A 21,109-nucleotide genomic window follows, 5' to 3' on the forward strand; every position below is an offset into this window, starting at 1 on the left:
TGGTAGGCTTTTTAAAGGAGGCTGTGAAGTGCAGTTTTCTTAGATGACAGATTGCAGACCTTTATGTATTCACAGATGTGTTCAGGGGATGTACAAGTTCTTAGCAAAAAAAATTTTAATGTTCTATTTCTATTTAAAGGCAATATAAAAATTTAGTACAAGCATGTTCTGCACCACTGGTACAAATACTTTATAATAAGAACTGCCTTCTAATTTTTTCATTTCTTCCATTTGGTACCAAGTATGTTAATTATTGCAACCTAATGAGCAGATGCCCCACTCCTAAAAAATGCCATTGTTTTCCTTATTTATGAAAAAACTGAAACAGAGATGTTAAGTAACCTGGTCAAGGTGGAACAGCTTGTATATGGCAGAGCTATTTGAACTGGACACGGTTTATGTGGAAGCCTGTACTCTTGATCATTAAACTGTACTTCTTGTTACAGGAGCAGACTTTCTTTTTCATCTTTCTGGTTCTCAGTTTCAGCATCTATAAAATGGATATAATACATATCTCATAAATTTGCTCATGAGTATTAAATGAGAAAATTGTATATCAGGTGCTTAGAACATAAACATAGTAATGCTTAATAAATGTTAACTGTTGTGGTTATAATTGTCATCATCATTGTCATTACCACTATCAAAAAAACAATTATTTGCAAGGTGTATTTCCCACCTTTTTTGAGTATTACTTAATTATAGCCTGATTTAAGATCCAATCTGATTTTTTTAGGCCCAGGGTCTTTTTTATACTTTACACTCACATACATATAGGAAGTAGCTTAAATATATCTATTTTATGATATAAATTGTGCTCACTTAAATTGTATTTACTGTATTTATTGGACTTTTTAAAAAGTGCTTGGTGATAGGTGTTTACTAATTAATAGCAGGATGGGAACTATTATTTAGAATGATGATTAATAATATTTAATCAGTGCAGCTCTATAGAAGTACTCAGGATCTGGAGCTCGATAACTTGGACTCAGATTTTTGCTCTGCACTACTTACTGTAAATAGCTTTGTCATGAACTTTGTAAGAGGCTGTTAGACACATAGAAAGGTCAGTAAATATTAGAATATTAAAATATTGATATCTTAGAATGTTATCATCTGTGAGTGGAAACATTGGAGGAGCCTAAATCTGGAAAGGGTACAGTTAGAAAGTGAAGGGAATGAATGTACAGAATAATTATGGAAAGAATCTTGATCTGACAAATAATAATGACTTTGCTACATCTCACCTGGGAATGTCACCACACAGCTCACTTTGTCTCTTTTTATATCTTAGGTTGGCTTTTTTGTGAAGAGAGGATGTTCCAAGGGCATGGTTGAAATTGAATTGTAAGTGTTAAAAGTACTGAAACCAGTTTTTTCTGCATAATTTCTTAGTTTATGTTCATGCATTCCTGATGACTTTAGTCAAGAGTAATAATGCAGAGTTTATTCTTGTTGTTCAGTCGCTAAGTCCTGTCTGACTGTTTGCAACCCCATGAACTACAGCACTCCAGGCTTCCCTGATCTTCGCTATCTCCTGGAGTTTGCTCAGATTCACATCTAGTTCGTTGATGCTATCCAACCATCTCATCCTCTGACACCGCCTTCTTTTGCCTTCAGTCTTTCCTAGCATCAGGGTATTTTTCAATGAGTTGGCTGTTCACATCAGATGCCAAAGTACGGGAGCTTCAGCATCAGTCCTTCCAATGAACATTCAGGGTTGATTTCCTTTAAGATTGACTAGTTTGATCTCCTTGCTGTCCAAGAGAATGTCAAGAGTCATCTCTAGCACCACAATTCTGTGGCATCGGTTCTTCAGTGCTCAGCCTTCTTTATTTTCCAACTCTCACATTCATACATGACTACTGGAAAAAGCGTAGCTTTGACCATATGGGCCTTTGTCGGCAAAATGATATCTTTTCTTCTTAATATGCTGTCTAGGTTTGTCATAGTTTTCCTTCTAAGGAGCAAGTGTCTTAATTTTGTGGCTGCAGTCACTGCAGTAATTTTGGAGCCCAAGAAAATAAAGTCTGCTTCCACTTTTCCCCTCTCTATTTGCCATGAAGGGATGTGACTGGATGCCATGATCTTAAGTTTTTTGAATGTTGAGTTTTAAGCCAACTTTTTCACTCTTTAATCCTCATCAAGAGACTCTTTAATTTCTTATCACTTTCTGCTATTAGAGTAGTATCATCTACATGTCTGAGGTTGTTGATGTTTCTCCCGGCAGTCTTGATTCCAGCTTGTGATTCATCCAGCCCAGCATTTTTCATGATGTACTCTGTATAGAGGTTAAATAAATGGAATGACAGCATACAGCCTTGTGGTACTCATTTTACAAGTTTTAACCAGTCCATGAAAGGTTCTAACTGGTTTAAAGGTTGCTTCTTGACCAGCATACAGGTTTCTCAGGAGGCAGGTAAGGTGGTTTGGTATTCCCATCTCTTTAAGATTTTCCAGTTTGTTATGATCCACGCAGTCAAAGGCTTTACCATAGTCAATGAAGCAGAAGTAGATGTTTTTCTGGAATTGCTTTGGTTTCTCTATGATCCAATGAATGTTGGTGGTTTAATCTCTGTTTCCTCTGCCTTCTCTAAACCCACTTGTACATCTGGAAATTCTTAGTTCACATACTGTTGAAGCCAAGCTTGAAGGATTTTCAGTATAACCTTACTAGCATGCACAATGTGCATAATTATACAATAGTTTGTAGATTAACACTGCCCTTCTCTGGGATTGGAATGAAAACAGACCTTTTCCAGTCCTCTGACCACTGCTGAGTTTTCCAAATTTGCTGACATTCTGAGTGCAACACTTCTACAGCATCATCTTTTAGGATTTTAAATAGCTCAGCTGGAATTCCATTAGAACTTCACTAACCTTGTTTGTAGTAAAGCTTCCTAAGGCCCACTTGACTTCACTCTAGGATGTCAAGCTCTAGGTGAGTGACCACACCATCTTGGTTATCTGGATCATTAAGACCTTTTTTTGTATAGTTCTTCTCTGTATTCTTTCCACCTCTTTTTAATCTCTTCTGCTTTTGTTAGGTCCTTACTGTTTCTGTCCTTTATCATGCTCATTCTTGCATGAAATGTTCCCCTGATATCTCTAGTTTTTTTGAAAAGATTTCTGAAGTGAAGTTGCTCAGTCGTGTCCGACTCTTTGCAACCCCATGTCTTTCCCATTCTGTCATTTTCCTCTACTTTGCACTGTCCATTTAAGAAGGCCTTCTTATCTCTTCTATTTTTTGGAACTCTGCTTTCAGTTGGGTATGTCTTTCCCTTTTGCCCTTGCTTTTTGCTTTTCTTTTCTCAGCTATGTGTAAAGCCTTCTTACACAACCATTTTGCCTTCGTGCATTTCTTTTCCTTTGGGGTGGTTTTGGTCACTGCCTCCTGTACAAGGTTATGGACCTCTGTCCATAGTTCTTCAGACACTCTAGCTACCAGATCTAATCTCGTGAATCTATTCATCACCTCTACTGTATGATCATAAGGGATTTGAATTAGGTCATACCTGAATGGCCTAGTGGTTTTCCCTGCTTTCTTCAAGTTAAGCCTGAGTTTTGCAATGAGGAGCTGATTATCTGAGCCACAGCTCCGGGTCTTGGTTTTGCTGACTGTATAGAGTTACACCATCTTTAACTGCAAAGAATATGATCAGTCTTATTTCGGTATTGACCATTTGGTGATGTATGTGTGTAGGGTCATCTCTTGTGTTGTAAGAGGGTGTTTGCTATGTCCAGTGTGTTCTCTTGAGAAAACTCTGTTAGCCTTTGCCCTGTTTCATTTTGTACTCCAAGGCCAAACTTGCCTGTTCCTCTAGGTAACTCTTGACTTCCTACTCTTGCTTTCTAGTACCCTACAATGAAAAGGACATCTTTTCTTGGTTGGTTCTAGAAGGTCTTAAAGGTCTTAATAGAATTGTTCAACTTCACCTTCTTCAGCATCAATGGTATAAGACTATATTATGACATTAATATTAGAAATAATATTTAAGGAATACTTCATCCAGAAAAGTAAGTTTCTTTTTTCTTTAATGCATCTTTTAAAGCCTGAATTGTAAGAACTTTTTTCTGGAAAAATTCATAAGAAATTAGAAATTTATGGGAGATAATGAGATAATACTATACCACTATTAAATATTAATTATTCATTAAGAAGTTGCAGTATTTTTACAAACTTAAGCTTTTTTTTTTTATCTTTCAGAAATATTTATTTGGCTGCATCTCAGTTGCACCCACAGGATCATTGTTAAGGCATGCAGGCTTCTTTCTAGTTGTGGTATCTCTAGAGCATGCAGACTCAGTAACTGCGATACACAGTCTCTCTATTTGTAGCTCCGGCTCCCTAGTTGTGCACTGGCTTAGTTGCTCTGCAGTATGTGGGTTCTTAGTCCCCTGACCAGGATCAAACCTGCATCCCCTGCATTGGAAGGCATATTTTTAACCACTGGACCAGCAGGGAAATTTTTTTTTTTCCCTGAATTTTGAAAGCAAAATACTTGATTGTTAGAGAAAAAAACTTAATCTAGGGTTATAAAAAGTAGAAAATGAAGGCTCTCTTGACAATTCCACTTCTAGAAACAACCTTTGTTAATAGTTTGGTGAATTTCTTATATGGCAAAAACTTGGCATTTATGTCACCATTTTCTATTCCCTCCCTTATGGCAGAAATCAATAATTCATTATAGTATTCGTTTCCCTTAACCTAGATATTCTAAGTCTACTGCTCTTGGCAGTGATTTCTGATGGATGAGAGTTCCTCTCCAAGATGAAAGCAGTATATCCTTCATGTATATACTTTGTTTTTTATACATAATAAACGTGTGCACAATATGTGCATTCTTTAGATGATTTTTAGATCATTTTTTGGAATGTTTATAGAAAGTTATTGAGTTTTCATAGCTGAAATAGCTCTTAAAAAATACCTAATAGCCCTGTCATTTTATGGGATATAAAGAAATGATCTTTTTATTCAAAAATTGTTGGAAAATTTTAAAATTTATGTAGAGATGAGAAAGAGGCCCACATGTAAGGAAACAGTTAAGAGATTATGTTCAGTTCACTAAAATATAATGATGGTGTTTTACTGAAGGATATAAAACTAAGGCCTGAATAAATGGGGAAGCTTATTATGTTCTAAAAATACAAAATTGCAATCATCATCAGCATGCCAGTAATTTCCACACTAATGCATAAATTTGATATAATTCCAGTGAGAGTCTCAACAGTGTATAAGTTGATTATAAAGTTCATCTGGAAGAATAAATGTGCCAGAAACCCAAGAGGTTTTGAAAAAGCACAATCATGAATAAGGCATTTGTGTAACAGATGTTAAAGTGAACAGTAAAGCTTTTTTTTTTTTAATTTAATTTTTATTTTACATAGGAGTATAGTTGATATACAATGTTAGTTCCATCACTGTACAGCTAAGTGATTCAGTTATACATATATCTATTCATTTTCAAATTCTTTTCCTATATAGGTTATTACAGAATATTGAGTAGAGTTTCCTGTGCAATATAGGAGATCTTCGTTGATTATCTATTTTATATTTAGTAGTGTGTATATGTTAATCCCAAACTAATTTATCCCTTTCCCCCACATGTCCTCACCTGGTGACCACAAATCTGCTTTGGAAATCTGAGTCTGTTTCTGTTGTGCAAATAAGTTCTTTTGTATCACTTTTTTTTTTTTTTTTTTTTTAGAGATTCCACACATATGTGTTACCATATGATATTTATTTTTCTCTGAGTTACTTCACTTAGTATGATCATTTCTAGGTCCATTCATGTTGTTGAAGATGACATTATTTCATTCTTTTTATGGCTGAGTAGTAATCCATTGTTTATGTGTACCAGACTTTCTTTATCCATTTCTCTGTTGGTGGACATTTAGGTTGCTTCCATTTCTTGGCTCTTAAATAGTGTAAATCATATGGTGATTCTGTGTTTAGTTTCTTAGGGAATCTCCATACTGTTCTTTGTAGTGGCTATACCAATTTGCATTCCCAACAGTATAGGAGTGTTTCCTTTTCTCCACACCTCTCTAGCGTTTACTGTTTGTAGAGTTTTCTGATGATGGCCATTCTGACTAGTGTGAAGTGATACCTCATTATAGTTTTGATTTGCATTTCTCTAATAATTAGGGATGTTGAGCATCTTCTCAAATGTGTTTGTTGAGATCAATGTATGCCTTCTCTAGAGAAATGTCTTTAAGTCTTCTGCCTGTTGTTTGGTTGGGTTGTTGTTTTTGATACTGAGCTGCATGAGAGTTTGTATAGTTTGGAAATTAATCCCTTGTCAGCTGCTTCATTTGCAAATAGTTTCTCCCATTCTGAGGATTGTCTTTTTGTCTTGTTTATAGTTTCTTTTGCTTTGCAAAAGCTCTCAAGTTAAGTAGGTCCCATTTGTTTATTTTTGCTTTTATTTTCATTACTGTAGATCGGTTCAAAAAGATAATGCTGTGGTTTATGTCAAAGGGTGTTCTGCCTATGTTTTCCTTTCCTCTAAGAGTTTTATAGTATCCAGCCTTACATTCAGGTCTTTAATCCATTTTGAGTTTATTTTTGTGAGTGGTGTTAGAGAATGTTCTGGTTTCATTTTTTTACATATAGGTGGCAAGTTAATAAAGCTGTTAATAGTATGGTATTAGTACAGAAAAACCAGAGGAGTAGAATGAAGAAAATAGTAACAGTTCTAAACGCATATAAGAGTTTAATTTATTGAGAGGTGGTATGTAAGGTAGCTATGTAAAGGTTTGTAAAGGTGGCTGTGTAAGCATGGGATATAAATTACTGCAGGCTTCCCTGGTGGCTCAGCTGGTAAAGAATCCTCCTGCAGTGCGGGAGACCTGGGTTCGACCCCTGGGTTGGAAAGATCCCCTGGAGAAGGGAATGGCTCCCCACTCCAGTATCCTGGCCTGGAGAATTCCATAGACTGTATAGTCCATGGGGTTACAAAGAGTCGGACACAACTGAGTGACTTTCACTCTCCCAGGTTTAGTTAAGTTCAGTTGCTGGGTCATGTCTGACTCTTTGCAACCCCATGGAATGCAGTACCTTATGCTTCCCTGTCCATCAGCAACTCCCAGAGCTTGCTCAACTCATGTCAGTCGAATTGGTGATGCCATCCAACCATCTCATCCTCTGCTGTCCCCTTCTCTTCCTGCCTTCAATCTTCCCCAGCATTAGGGTCTTGTCCAGTGAGTCACTTCTTCATATCAGGTGGCCAAAGTATTGGAATTTCAGCTTCAGCATCGTCCTTCCAATGAATATTCAGGACTGATTCAGGACACTCAAGAGTCTTCTCCAACACCACAGTTCAAAAGCATCAATTCTTTGGCACTCAGGTTTCTTTATAGTCCAACTCTCACATCCATACATGACGACTGGAAAAACCAGAGCTTTGACTAGATGGACCTTTGTCGTTAAAGTAATGTCTCTGCTTTTTAATGTGCTGTTTAGGTTGGTCGTAGCTTTTCTTCCAAGGAGTAAACATCTTTTAATTTCATGACTGCAGTCACCATCTGCAGTGATTTTGGAGCCCAAGAAAATAAAGTATGTCACTGTTTGCATTGTTTCCTCATCTATTTGCCATGAGGTGGTGGGACCAGATGCCATGATGTTAGTTTTTTGAATGTTGTGTTTTAAGACAGCTTTTTCACTCTCCTCTTTCACCTTTATCAAGAGGCTGTTTAGTTCTTTGCTTTCTGCCATCAGTGTCATCCACGTATTTGAGGTTGTTGATACTTCTACCGGAAATCTTAATTCCAGTTTGTGCTTCATCCAGCCTGGCATTGCACATGATAAACTCTGCATGTAAGTTAAATAAGCATGTGCCTATATACAGCCTTGATGTACTCCTTTCCCAATTTTGAACCAAGTCCGTTGTTTCATGTCTGATTTAAACTCTTGCTTCTTGACCTGCATATAGGTTTCTCAGGAGGCAGGTAAGGTGGTCTGGTATTCCCATCTAGTCAAGAATTTTCCACAGTTTGTTGTGATCTACACAGTCAGACTTTGGCGTAATCAATAAAGCAGAAGTAGATGTTCTTCTGGAATTCTCTTGCTTTTTTGATGATCCAGTGGATATTGGCAATTTGATCTCTGGTTCCTCTGTCTTTTCTAAATCCATTTTGAACGTCTGCAACTTTGTGGTTCACATACTGCTGAAGCCTGGCTTGGAGAATTTTGAGCATTACTTTACTAGTGTGTGAGATGAGGGCAATTGTGCGGTAGTTTGAACATTCTTTGGCATTGCCTTTCTTTGGGATTGGAATAAAAACTCACCTTTTCCAGTCCTGTGGCCACTGCCGAGTTTTCCAAATTTGCTGGCACATTGAGTGCAATACTTTTAACAGAATCATCTTTTAGGATTTGAAATAGTTGAAGTGGAATTCCATCACCTCCAATAGGTTTGTTCATAGTGATGCTTTCTAAGGCCCGCTTGACTTCACATTCCAGGATGTGTGGCTCTAGGTTTGTGATCACACCATCATGTTTATCTGGGTCATGAAGACTGTTTTTGTATAGTTCTGTGTTTTCTTGCCACCTCTTTTTAATATCTTCTTCTGTTCCATACCGTTTCTGTCCTTTATTGTGCCCGTATTTGCATGAAATGTTCCCTTGGTATCTCCAATTTTCTTGAAGAGATCTCTAGTCTCTCCCATTCTGTTGTTTTCCTCTATTTCTTTGCATTGATCACTGAGGAAGGCTTTCTTATCTCTCCATGCTATTCTTTGGAACTCTGCATTCAAATGGAAATATCCGTCCTTTTCTCCTTTGCCTTTAGCATCTCTTCTTTTCTCAGCTATTTGTAAGGCCTCCTCAGACAACCATTTTGCCTTTTTGCATTTCTTTTTCTTTGGGATGGTCTTGATCACTGCCTCCTGTACAATGTCACGAACCTCCATCCATAGTTCTTCAGGCACTCTGTCTATCAGATCTAATCTTGAATTTACTTGTCACTTCCAAGTCGTAAGGGATTTGATTTAGGTCATACCTGAGTGGTTAGTGGTTTTCCCTACTTTCTTCAATTTAAGTCTGAATTTGGCAATAAGGAGTTCATGATCTGAGTCACAGTCAGCTCCCTGTCTTGTTTTTGCTGAGTGTACAGTGCTTCTCCATCTTTGGCTGCAAAGAATATAAGCAGTCTGATTTCAGTATTGACCATCTGGTGATGTCCATGTGTAGAGTCTTCTCTTGTGTTGTTGGAAGAGGGCGTTTGCTATGACCAGTGCGTTCTCTTGGCAGAACTGTTACCTTTGCCTTGCTCCATTTTGTACTCCAAGGTTGAATTTGCCTGTTACTCCAGGTATCTCTTAACTTCCTACTTTTGCATTCCAGTCCCTTAAAATGAAAAGTAATCTTTTTTGGGTGTTAGTTCTAGAAGGTCTTGTAGGTCTTCATAGAACCATTCAACTTCAGCTTCTTCAGCATTACCGGTTGGGGCATGGACTTGGATTACTGTAATTATGAATTGTTTGCCTTGGAAATGAACAGAGATCGTTCTGTCGTTTTTGAGATCACATCCAAGTACTGCATTTCAGACTCTTGTTGACTGTGATGGCTACTCCATGTCTTCTAAGGGATTCTTATCCACAGTAGTAGATATAATGGTCATCTGAGTTAAACTCACCCATTCCAGTCCACTTTAGTTCACTGATTCCTAAAATGTCGATGTTCACTCTTGCCATCTCCTGTTTGACCACTTCTAATTTACCTTGATTCCTGGCTCCTTTCCCATGTAGCAGAGTAGTAAAGAATCCACCTGCCAGGGCAGGAGATGTAAGAGATGCGGGTTCAATTTCTCCGTTAGGAAGATCTCCTGAAGCAGGAAATGGCAAACCACCCCAGTATTCTTGCTTGGAAAGTTCCATGGACAGAGGAGCCTGGCAGGCTGCAATCCGTGGGTTCGCAAAGAGTCTGTTGGACACAGCTTAGCACGTAAATTACTTGAACTGAGTTGAGATAATTGGCTGTTAGTTGTTTAAAACAGATACATTTAGAGCTTTATCAGGTAACCCTGTACATAAGTAAAATCTTGATTTGTTAAAGACTTGAGTGAAAAAATATGTATGTTTAAAAAAGAATAGAAAAATGGTGTAGAATATTTTTTAAATCTCAGGGAAGGGAAAAAGACCTTTCTCAGTAAAACAGGATAGCCAGTAACCATATAAAGGAAGATAGAAGAAACTCTAAGGAAGAGAAGGCTGTTTTGATGCCCAGAACTGCTTGGCCTCTGCCCAACCTGTGATAAGGTAGGCTGAGGATAGCAGGTCTTCACTTAAGATCGGCTGGGACCTGGGACCGTTTCTCAGAATACTTGAACATGGAGAAATATCCCCTGAAGCAACAGAATGCAGAGAAACTATAAGGGACTGAAAATAACTGCACACATGGAAGTTGGTACAATTATAAACAATAAGGTACAGAAAAGGCCATAAACCGACAAGTACCAGTAGCAAAAGCAGGGCACTGTGTGTGGTTCTTGCACACAGCACCACCAAGGTGGTGGGCAGGGTGGCGGGCAGATTAAGCTATACCTCCTGCCCAACCCACATAAGCTGCCCCTGTTGTTACCTGTTTTAAGGACCCAAACAGCTCCTCTTTTGGAGTGCATGGGTACCAGACTCATGTTTTCACTCCCTCATGCTGCAGCATGAGCCCTATAAAACCTTGCCTGGAAAAGAAAAAAAAAGGAAATTTAGGCTCCATAAAAATTCAGTCCAAAATAATGGTGCCATAATTAAAAATGAGTGACAGATGGGAGGAAACATTTTCAGCACAGATAATATGTACATGTCTTAAAATTACTAAGATTTCAATATCTCATTAAGTCAGTAAAAATTATAAGCAACTTAATAGGAAACAAGCAAAGAAGTTTAATACAAAGTACTATAAATGACAAGTATATATAAAAAAAAAAAGACCACATCTTACCAGTTACAAAGGAAATCAAGATGAAGATTGTTTTCCTCTCAGCTTAGAAAAAGTTAAAATAAAGTTCAATTATATGAAGTTACAGAAAAGAGAATCCTGTTATGCACTATTGTGGGAGTATAGGCACTATATCCTATTCTGCAGTATCTGTTAAATTTTAAATACAAGTATTCTTTGGTCCTGTCACTGTTCTAGAGAATGATTGCTCACTGGCATAACATAGCTTTTTCCTAATTTTAATGATGAAAATTATGAATAACTCACATGTCCATTGCCTGAAAAATGGCTAAACAAATTGTGATATATCCATACTATAACACATTATTGAGCCATACAAAGGACTGAAGTACTGATAGATCCTATAACATGGGTAAACCTTGCAAAGATTATGCTTGGTGAAGAAACTAGACACAAAACATTGCATGTGCATGATTCCATTTATATGCTGCTGCTGCTAAGTCGCTTCAGTCGTGTCCGACTCTGTGTGACCCCATAGACGACAGCCCCCTAGGCTCCCCCATCCCTGGGATTCTCCAGGCAGGAACACTGGAGTGGGTTGCCATTTCCTTCTCCATCCATTTATGTGAAATGTCCAGAATAAGTAAATTCATGAGACAGAAAATAGATTAGTGGTACCTGGTGTTTGAGTGGAGGAAAGAATGAGGAGTGACTGGCTTAACAGGTATGGGCTCTTCTTTTGCATGATAAAAATATTCTGAAATTAGATGATGGTGATGGCTGCATAACTTTGTGAATGTACTTAAAAACCCCTGTTGATGCACACCTTTAACTGGACACCTAAAAATGGCTAAAATAGTAAATTCTATACATTTACCATCTTTTTAAAAAAAACATTAATTGTACACATTAAAATGGTGGATTCTATGATTTGTGAATTATATTTCAGTTTAAAAAACACAAGCATACCTTGTTTCATTGTGCTTTGCAGATGTATTTATATAAATTAAAATTTTGAGGCAACTCTGCATTGTCAAATGATGGTTAGCATTTTTTAGAAATAAAATATTTTTACTAAGGTAGGTTATTGTTTTAGATGTAATGCTTTTGCACACTTAGTAGACTACAGTATAGTATAAACATAACTTTCACTTGTACTGGGAAACCAAAAAATTGATACAGTACACTTTATTGCAATGTTTACTTTATTGCAGTGTTCTGGAACCAAACCCACAATTGTACCTGAGATATGACTGTAATTGCCAAGATACTCCTAGGTTAGCATTGATCATGATGGTTTCCTAGATACTGAAACTGAAAAAGTATACTAAACCAGTATATTTATAAAACACAAAGAGTATTAACATTTAAGTTTCAGAAGTCCATTAAGGATGGCTGTAGGTCTTAAGCACTCCTGACTTTTTACTCTGAGTCACCACAGCCCAGTTGTCTTGTTGTTATCTAAAGAGGTAAACTATTCTGGGGTTCAATAGCTACTCTAATAATCTAACCAGCGACTGTTAACCAGAGTTCTGTTACCACGTCTAGCACAAGGGAAGATTTCCTTTCCACATACGCAACATGATTATGTTGTGCTCTTTTGTTCCATTAGGGTCCTTGTGGCTTTGAGAATACCAAGCCCCAAATGGCTGATTATCAGTTGTCAAAACTGTCATTGCTGTTGAATGGAGGCAATAACTGGTCATATATTCGTTGAAGGGAATGGTGGGTAGAATAAATGGTCTCTGACATGCATTTATGCAGTCATTTTTAAAATATTTTTTAGTACATTGAGGGATACAGCATTTTTTTTGGAGGGGAACAGCATTCTGCCGTCATGGAATATATTGTTGTTCAGTCGCTCAGTCACGTCCAACTCTTTGCGACCCTGTGTACTGCCACACACCAGGCTTCCCTGTCCTTCACGATCTCCTAGAGCTTGCTCAAACTTATGTCCATTGAGTCAGTAATGCCATCCAAACATCTTGTCCTGTGTCGTTCCCTTCTTTTCCTGACTTCAGTTTTTCCCAGCATCAGGGTCTTTTGTAATGAGTTGGCTCTTCATATCAGGTAGCCAAAGTATTGGAGCTTCAGCTTCAGGATCAGTCCTTCCAATGAATATTCAGGACTGATTTCCTTTAGAGGATCAGTCCTTCCAATGAATATTCAGGACTGATTTCCTTTAGAATGGACTGGTTGGATCTCCTTGCAGTCCAAGGGACTCTCAAGAGTTCTCCAACACCACAGACCATAGCATCAATTCATTAGCAGTCAGCCTTCTTTATGGTCCAGCTCTCATATCCATACATGACTACCGGAAAAACCATAGCTTAGACTATATGTATCTTTGTTGGCAAAGTGATGTCTCTGCTGTTTAATACTGTCTAGGTTGGTCATAGCTCTTTTCCCAGGGTGCAAGTATCTTTTAATTTGATGGCTGCAGTCACCATTTGTAGTGATTTTGGAGCCCAAGAAAATAAAGTCTGTCACTGTTTCCATTGTTTCCCCATCTGTTTGCCATGAAGTAATGGACCGGATGCCATGATCTTAGTTTTTTGAATGTTGAGTTTTAAGACAGCTTTTTCACTGTCCTCTTTCACTTTCATCAAGAGACTCTTTAGTTCCTCTTTGCTTTCTTCCTTAAGGGTGGCATCATCTGCATATCTGAGGTTATTGACATTTCTCCCAGCCTTCTTGATTCCAGCTTGTGCTTCATCCAGCCCGGCATTTTGCTTGATATATTCTGTATGTAAGTTAAATAAGCAGGGTTACAATATATAGCCTTGACCTACTTCTTTCCCAGTTTTGAACAACTAGTCCATTGTTCCATATCTGGTTCTAACTGTTGCTTCTTGACCTGCATACAGATTTCTCAGGAGACAGGTAAGGTGGTCTGGTATTCCCAATTCTTTTAAGAATTTTCCACAGTTTATTGTATCCACACAGTCAAAGGCTTTAGTGTAGTCAGTGAAGCAGAAGTAGATGTTTTTCTGGAATTCACTTCTTTTTTGTTTGATCCAGCAGATATTGGCAATTTGATCTCTGGTTCTTTTGCCTTTTCTAAATGGAGATTTTACATCTGAAAGTTCTTAGTTCACATACTGTTGAAGCCTAGCTTGAAGGATTTTGAGCATTACCTTGCTAGCATATGAAATGAGTGCAGCTATATGGTAGTTTGAACATTCTTTGGAATTGCCCTTCATTGGGGTTGGAATGAAAACTGACCTTTTCCAGTGCTGGGGCCACTGCTGAGTTTTCCAAATTTGCTGGCATATTGAATGCAGCACTTTAACTGCATCATCTTTTAGAATTTGAAATAACTCAGCTGGAATTCCATCACTGTACTAGCCTGTTCTTAGTAACATTTCCAAAGGCCTACTTGACTTCACATGCCAGTATGTCTGGCTCTGTCCACGTGAGTGACCACAGTGTCATGGTTATCTGTGTCGCTGAGACCTTTTGTTCTTCTGTGTTTTCTTGTCACCTCTTCTTAATGTCTTCTGCTTCTGTTAGGTCCATACCATTTCTGTCCGTTATTGTGCTCATCTTTGCATGAAATGTTCCCTTGGTGTATCTATAATTTTCTTGAAGAGGTCTCTAGGCTTTCCCATTCTATTGTTATCTTCTATTTCTTTGCATTGATCACTGAGGAAGGCTTTCTTATCTCTCTTTGCTATTCTTTGGAACTCTGCATTCATATGGGTATATCTTTCCTTTTCTCCTTTACTTTTTGCTTCTCTTCTTTTCTCAGCTATTTGTAAGGTCTCCTCAGACAACCGTTTTGCCTTTTTCATTTCTTTATCTTGGGGATGGTTTTGATCACTGCCTCCTGTACAATATTACAAATATATGTCTGTAGTTCTTCAGGCACTTTGTCTGTCAGATCTAATCCCGTGAATCCATTCGTCACCTCCAGTGTATAATCCTAAGGGATTTGATGTAGGTCATACCTGAATGGCCTAGTCGTTTTCCCTACTTTCTTCAACTTAAGTCTGAATTTTGCAATAAGGAGCTCATGGTCTGAGCCACAGTCAAGCTCCTAGTCTTGTTTTTGCTGACTGTATAGAACTTCTCCATCTTTGGTTGCAAAGAATGTAATTAGCCTGATTTCAGTATTGACCATCTGGTCATCTCTTATGTTGTTGGAAGGGGGTGTTTGCTATGACCAGTGCATTCTCTTGGCAAAACTCTGTTAGCCTTTGCCCTGCTTCGTTTTGTACTCTTAATGCCAGTCTTTCCTGTTACTCCAGGTATCTCTCTCTTTTTTTAAAAAATTAATTTAGTTAATTGGAGGCTAATTACTTTACAATATTGTAATGGTTTTTGCCATGACTCCAGGTATCTCTTGACTTCCTACTTTTGCATTCCAGTCCCCTATGATGAAAAGGACCTTTGTTTTCTTTTGGTGTTACTACTATAAGCTTTTGTATGTCTTCGTAGAACCATTCAGCTTTTTTGGCATTAGTGGCTGAGACATAGGCTTGGTTACTGTAATGTTGAATGGTTTGCCTTGTAAACGAACAGAACATCTCGTTTTTGAGATGGCACCCCAGTACTGCATTTCAGGTAGAGGAATCTGTAAATGCTAAGGCCCGGAAGTGGTACATAGTGTCACTGGGTTGCGTTAAATAGAAGTAAAAGATAAGTTCTGAAAATATAAGGAAACCAACTCATTAGGCTTTGTAGACCATTGTAAGGAATTTGCATTTGTTTTGAATAAGCTGTGAAGCAATCAGAATTCGAGCAGAGAGGTGACATAATTTAATAGCTTAAATTTTAATCAGATCATTTAGGTTGCTCTGTGAAAAATAGGCTGTAAGAAAACAGGCAAAAGCAAGGAAATCAGTGAAGCTAATTAATAATTCTAAGAGAAAGTAAAGTAGTCTAAAATTTGCTCACAAATTAAATACAGAATATGAAAGAGAGAGGGGCATCGAAGAGGAAGTGTACCAATATAGGTATCTGGCATCCTTAAGAGTGAAGTTTCCCTTAACTGAGATAATGAAACCTGCATCTGGAGGTTTAGGGTAAGATCAGAAGGTCATTTTGGAGTAAACCATATTTAATCGAATTAAGATGCCACCTTTGTAAAATGCAACTTCCAGTTAAACTATGAAACAGTTTGAAATGTGCGAGCTAGTTTCAGAAATGTTAAGATGGAAAAGCACAGCAACAAAAACAAATGCTTTTAGGGTCAGTAAAATACAGAGTTAAGTTTGAGATGCTTATATAGACATTCAGGTAGAAATGTTGCCAAGGTCTGTGATGAGCTAAATCTCATTCAGTTTTGTGTCTTCATTTTATTTAAGTTGAAATGTTGAATGGGCAGTTAGCTCCCACCCCGCCCCGCCCCCTGCCCTCCCCGCCCCCCCAATTAGAGAAGTCTGGGCCAAAGATAATACACATGGGGAGTTGTTGGTAGGGTGGTTGAAATCTCCAAGGGAGAAGATGCAGATGTAGGAAGGAAGTCTCTAAGAACTAGATTCTGTTGTACTGCTGCATTTAGAGGCTGAACATGGGGAAAGGAGACTGGGAGGAATGCTAGTGAGTGAGAAGAATGCAGTACCTGGAAAGCACTCAAGGAGTCCAATGCTGTCGACCTGTCCAATGCTGCTGACAGGTGGAACAAAATAAAGAAAAAGAACTTTCATCAGATTTAGTTCATTGTAGGCCTTGGCAGGGTTTGGGGGAGGTGGTGTTTTATTTATTCCTATTGTATGTTCAGGAAAGGCCTGTTGGGAAGTGAGAACTGAATGAGAACCATAAGAACTGGGAGTAGAGTATTCCAGGCAGATGGAATAGTTTGTGCCGAGGATCTCAGGCAAAATTAAATTTGTTGTTGCTGAGGAACAGAAAAACGATAGGGTGGCTGGAGTGAAATGAGATGGCTTGTTGTAGGACTTTGAAAGATATGATTTACTTGTTTGGGGGTATTCCTTGTTGTTCCTGATTTCATGTTCTTTTAATTAGAACTAGCAAATGAATCTTATCAGCATGTATTGAATTGATCATATTATTTTAATTGGAAATTCAGTTAATTTCCTAATGTTCACTCTATTTTGCATTCTTAGAATAAATTCAACATAGTCATAGTTTTTGCATTGGTAGACTTGCTTCCCTAACATCTGTATTTTGCTTGTGAAATATTAGTTGATTGGGTGTTTGATTAAAGTTACTGATAAAATCATCTGGGCCTATTGATTTAATTAATGATAATGAATTATTTCAGAGAAGGCAATGGCAACTAACTCCAGTACTCTTGCCTGGAAAATCCCATGGACAGAGGAGCCTGGTAGGCTGCAGTCCATGGGGTTGCTAAGAGTCGGACATGACTGAGTGACTTCACTTTCACTTTTCACTTTCATGCATTGGAGAAGGAAATGGCAACCCACTCCAGTGTTCTTGCCTGGAGAATCCCAGGGACGGGGGAGCCTTGTGGGCTGCCATCTATGGGGTCGCACAGAGTCAGACACGACTGAAGCAACTTAGCAGCGGCAGCAATGAATTATTTAGTTTTTCTATTCTTGAGTCATCATGGTAATTTATAGTTTTCTAAAAAATATTTTCATCTTGGCTTTTAATTTTATTTGGCTGAATACTATGTTCTTATGTAACTTTATTATGTTTGTATTATGTCTTCTCATATATAAAAAATATTATCTAAGTATATTCTGTAGTTGTTTTCCCCTCTTTCATTCATTTTTTTTTCATGTCTTGGAAAAAATTGATTTGTCAGTTTTATTCGTCTTTTTTTAATGAGTTTAACTTTTTGCAGTGTTGTTTCTGTCTTATGTCACGGTTTTATATTTCATTCATGTTTACTCTTCTCTTTACTAATTCTTCTTTAAACTTTTGATGTCTTTTGTTCTTCTCATTTCCTGAAATGGAAATTGTACCCATTTTCAGTCTTGTTTTTTCCCTACTGTAAATAGTGAAGGGTAAAAATCTGCCTATCAGTACTGCTTTACTTCCATCTCCCAAATTTTGGTATAATATTTTTCTACTTTTCAGTTGTGAATGTTTTATTCATTTTGTTTTTGAGCTCAAATTAAAAGCTGTTTCAAATTCTAATGTAGTGGTCTTCCTGTTTTATTTTAGTATTGATCTTCACTTTGATGGTAATGTGGTAAAAAATAGATAAGGTGATCTTTATGTTCCCAATCTTTCGAAATTTTATAAGGCTTACATACTGAGCTCTTGTAATTGTTACCTATTTGGTTGAAAGTATGAGTATTCTGCTGTTGTTCTTTATTTAGTGCAAGGTTATTAGTTATTTTTACTATTACTGAGAAAAGCATTACACCATCCCTTTCTTTATGTAGATTTGTTAATTACCTTTGTTTTGCCTATCTTTCCTTTATATATTTATAGGACAGTATTGAACTCTATTATATACTGAATTTTTCATCTTTTGAGGCTTTCTGCCTTAAAATCTGTTTAATTTGCCATTAATGAATATAGTTAGCAGCTTTCTCTTTAAATATTTTCCTTTTTTTTTTCATTTATTTCATTTTTTAAATATCTTTTGTATCCCATTTAAGCAAGGATAGCTGAGTAGAGTTTTTCATTTTGTTTGTTGGCTAGGACTTCTAATGCTATCAGAGATAAGAGTGGGCATCCTTGTCTTGTTTCAGATGTTAACAAGAAGACTTTCAGCTTTTTGCTTTTGAGTGTTATATTGGGTGTGGGTTTGTCATAAATGGCTTTTATTATGTTGAGATATGGTCCCTCTGGGCTTCCCAGGTGATTCAGATGATAATAAATTTGCCTGCGGTGCAGTAGACCTGGGTTGACCCTGAGGTCCGGAAGGCACCCTGGAGAAGGCAATGGCAACCCACTCCAGTATTCTTGCTTGGAGAATTCCATGGACAGAGGAGCCTAGTGGGTGACAGTCCATGGAGTTGCAGAGTTGGACATGACTGAGCAACTAATGCAAATGTTCCCTCTATACCACTTTGGTAAGAGTTTTATCATGAATCGATATTGAATTTTGTCAAATGCTTTTTCCACATCTATTGAGATGATAATGTGGTTTTTGTCTTTTGTTAATGTGGCATATCACATTGATTGGTTTGCATATGTTGACCCCTTCTTGTGACCCTAGGATGAATCCAGCTTGGTCGTAGTGTATGATTTTTTATTTTATGTGTTGTTGTATTTGGTTTATTAATACTTTGTTGAGAATTTTTGCATCTATATTCATCAAAGATATAGCCTTTTAATTTTTCTTTTTGGTGTTGCTTTGTCTGGCTTTGGTATCACGGTGATGGTGGCTTCATATAATGTATTTAGGAGTGTTCCTTTCTCTCCATTCTTATGGAAGAGTTTGAGAAGGATGGGTTTAAGTTCTTTGTATGTTTGGTAGAATTAACCCGTGAAGCCATCAGGTCCTGCACTTGTGTTTGTAGGGGGTGTCTTTCTTCTATTTATTTACAGATTCTATTTCACTTCTAATGATTGTCTGCTCAAATTATCAATTTCTTTTTGATTGAATTTTGTTTGACTGTATGTTTCTGAAAACTTATCCCTTTTTTCTGGGTGTTGAATTTATTGGCATATAATTGTTCATAGTATTCTCTTAGAGTGTTTTGTATTTCTGTGGTATCAGTTGAGACTTCTTTTTTGTTTCTTTCTTTATTCACTTGGGTTCTCTATCCTTTCTTGGTGAGTGTGGCCAATGGCTTGTCAATTTTGTTTACTCTTGTCTATTTCCTTTTTGATTTCCTCATTCCCTCATAGCTCAGTTGGTAAAGAATCCACCTGCAATGCCAGAGACCCTGGTTCAATTCCTGGGTCGGGAAGATCCGCTGGAGAAGGATAGGCTACCCTGGGCTTCCCTTGTGGCTCAGCTGGTAAAGAATCCACCTGCAATGTGGGAGACCTGGGTTCGATCCCTGGGTTGGGAAGATTCCCTGGAGAGGGGAAAGGCTACCCACTCCAGTATTCTAGCCTGGAGAATTCCATGGACCATGTAGTCTGTGGGGTTGAAAGAGTCTGACACGACTGAGTGACTTTCACTTTGATCCATTGGTTTTTTAGTAACATTTTGTTTAATCTCCATGTAATTGTTTTTTTCTCATTTCTTTTCCTGTGGTTAATTTCTAGTTTCATGCCTTTGTGGTTAGAGAAGATCCTTGAAATAATTTCTGTACTCTTAAATCTGTTGGGGCTAATTTTGTGCCCTAGTATGTGGTCATTCCTAACCAGTCCATCCTAAAGGAAATCAGTCCTGGGTGTTCATTGGAAGGACTGATGTTGAAGCTGAAACTCCAATATTTTGGCCACCTGATGCGAACTGACTCATTTGAAAAGACCCTGATGTTGGGAAAGATTGAAGGCAGGAGGAGAAGGGGACGACAGAAGATGAGATGGTTAGATGGCATTACCGACTCAATGGTCATGAGTTTGGGTAAACTCCAGGAGTTGGTGATGGACAGGGCGGCCTGGCGTGCTGCAGTTCATGGGGTCGCAAAGAGTCCAGCATGACTGAGCGACTGAACTGAGCTGAAAGAATGTTTCATGTGCAGTTAAAAAGAATGTGTATCCTGGGTTTCTTTGCATGCAGTGTCCTGAAAATATCACTTGAATCTGTTTTATTGCATCGTATGAGATCTTTGTTGCCTTGTTGGTTTTCTTTCTAGAGGATGTATCCCCTGATGTGAATGAGGTATTAAAGTCTCTTCCTGTTGTATCCCTATCAGCTTCTGCCTTTGTGTCGTGTTAGTATTTGTCTTATATATCTGGGTGCTCCTATATTGGGTGTATATATGTTAATGAGTGTAAAATCCTCTTCTTGTATTGATCCTTTTATCATCATATGGTGTCCTTTTTAACCTTTTTTTATGGCCTTTGTTAAAGTCTATTTGTTTGATATGAGTATTGTGACTCCTGCCTTCTTGTCATTTCTGTTTGCATGAAATACCGTTTTCTATCCCCTCACTTTCAGTCTGTGTGTCCTTTGTCCTAACGTGGGAGGCTCTTTTTTTCTTTTATCCTATCTTTTACTCTGTCTTTTGATTGGAGTATTCAGTCCACTGTCATTTAAGGTAGTTGTTGATACATAAGTATTTACTGCCATTTTAAACCTTGTTTTCCAGTTGACTATATTTCTCCTTTTTTCCTGTCTCTGGTTTGATGAAAATTTTATGCTTACATTCTCTTTTTGGTTTTTGTGAATTTTTGTATGTTTTTTGGTTTTTGTGAATTTTT

The 21,109-nt window shown here is 37.7% G+C and overlaps 1 protein-coding gene across 2 annotated transcripts in view; it reads left to right on the forward strand.

The window, feature by feature from the left end:
* Positions 1 to 21,109, forward strand: part of SMC5 (structural maintenance of chromosomes 5) — a 108,021-nt gene that overhangs the window by 16,071 nt on the left and 70,841 nt on the right. For both annotated transcript variants that reach the window (XM_043891207.1, XM_043891206.1), the window contains exon 3: positions 1,295 to 1,347. In XM_043891207.1, the coding sequence (XP_043747142.1) occupies positions 1,295 to 1,347 (53 nt within the window). The remainder of the gene's footprint in view (positions 1 to 1,294; positions 1,348 to 21,109) is intronic.

Source organism: Cervus elaphus, chromosome 29 (assembly GCF_910594005.1).
Source record: "Cervus elaphus chromosome 29, mCerEla1.1, whole genome shotgun sequence".
Taxonomy (NCBI): Eukaryota; Metazoa; Chordata; class Mammalia; order Artiodactyla; family Cervidae; genus Cervus; species Cervus elaphus.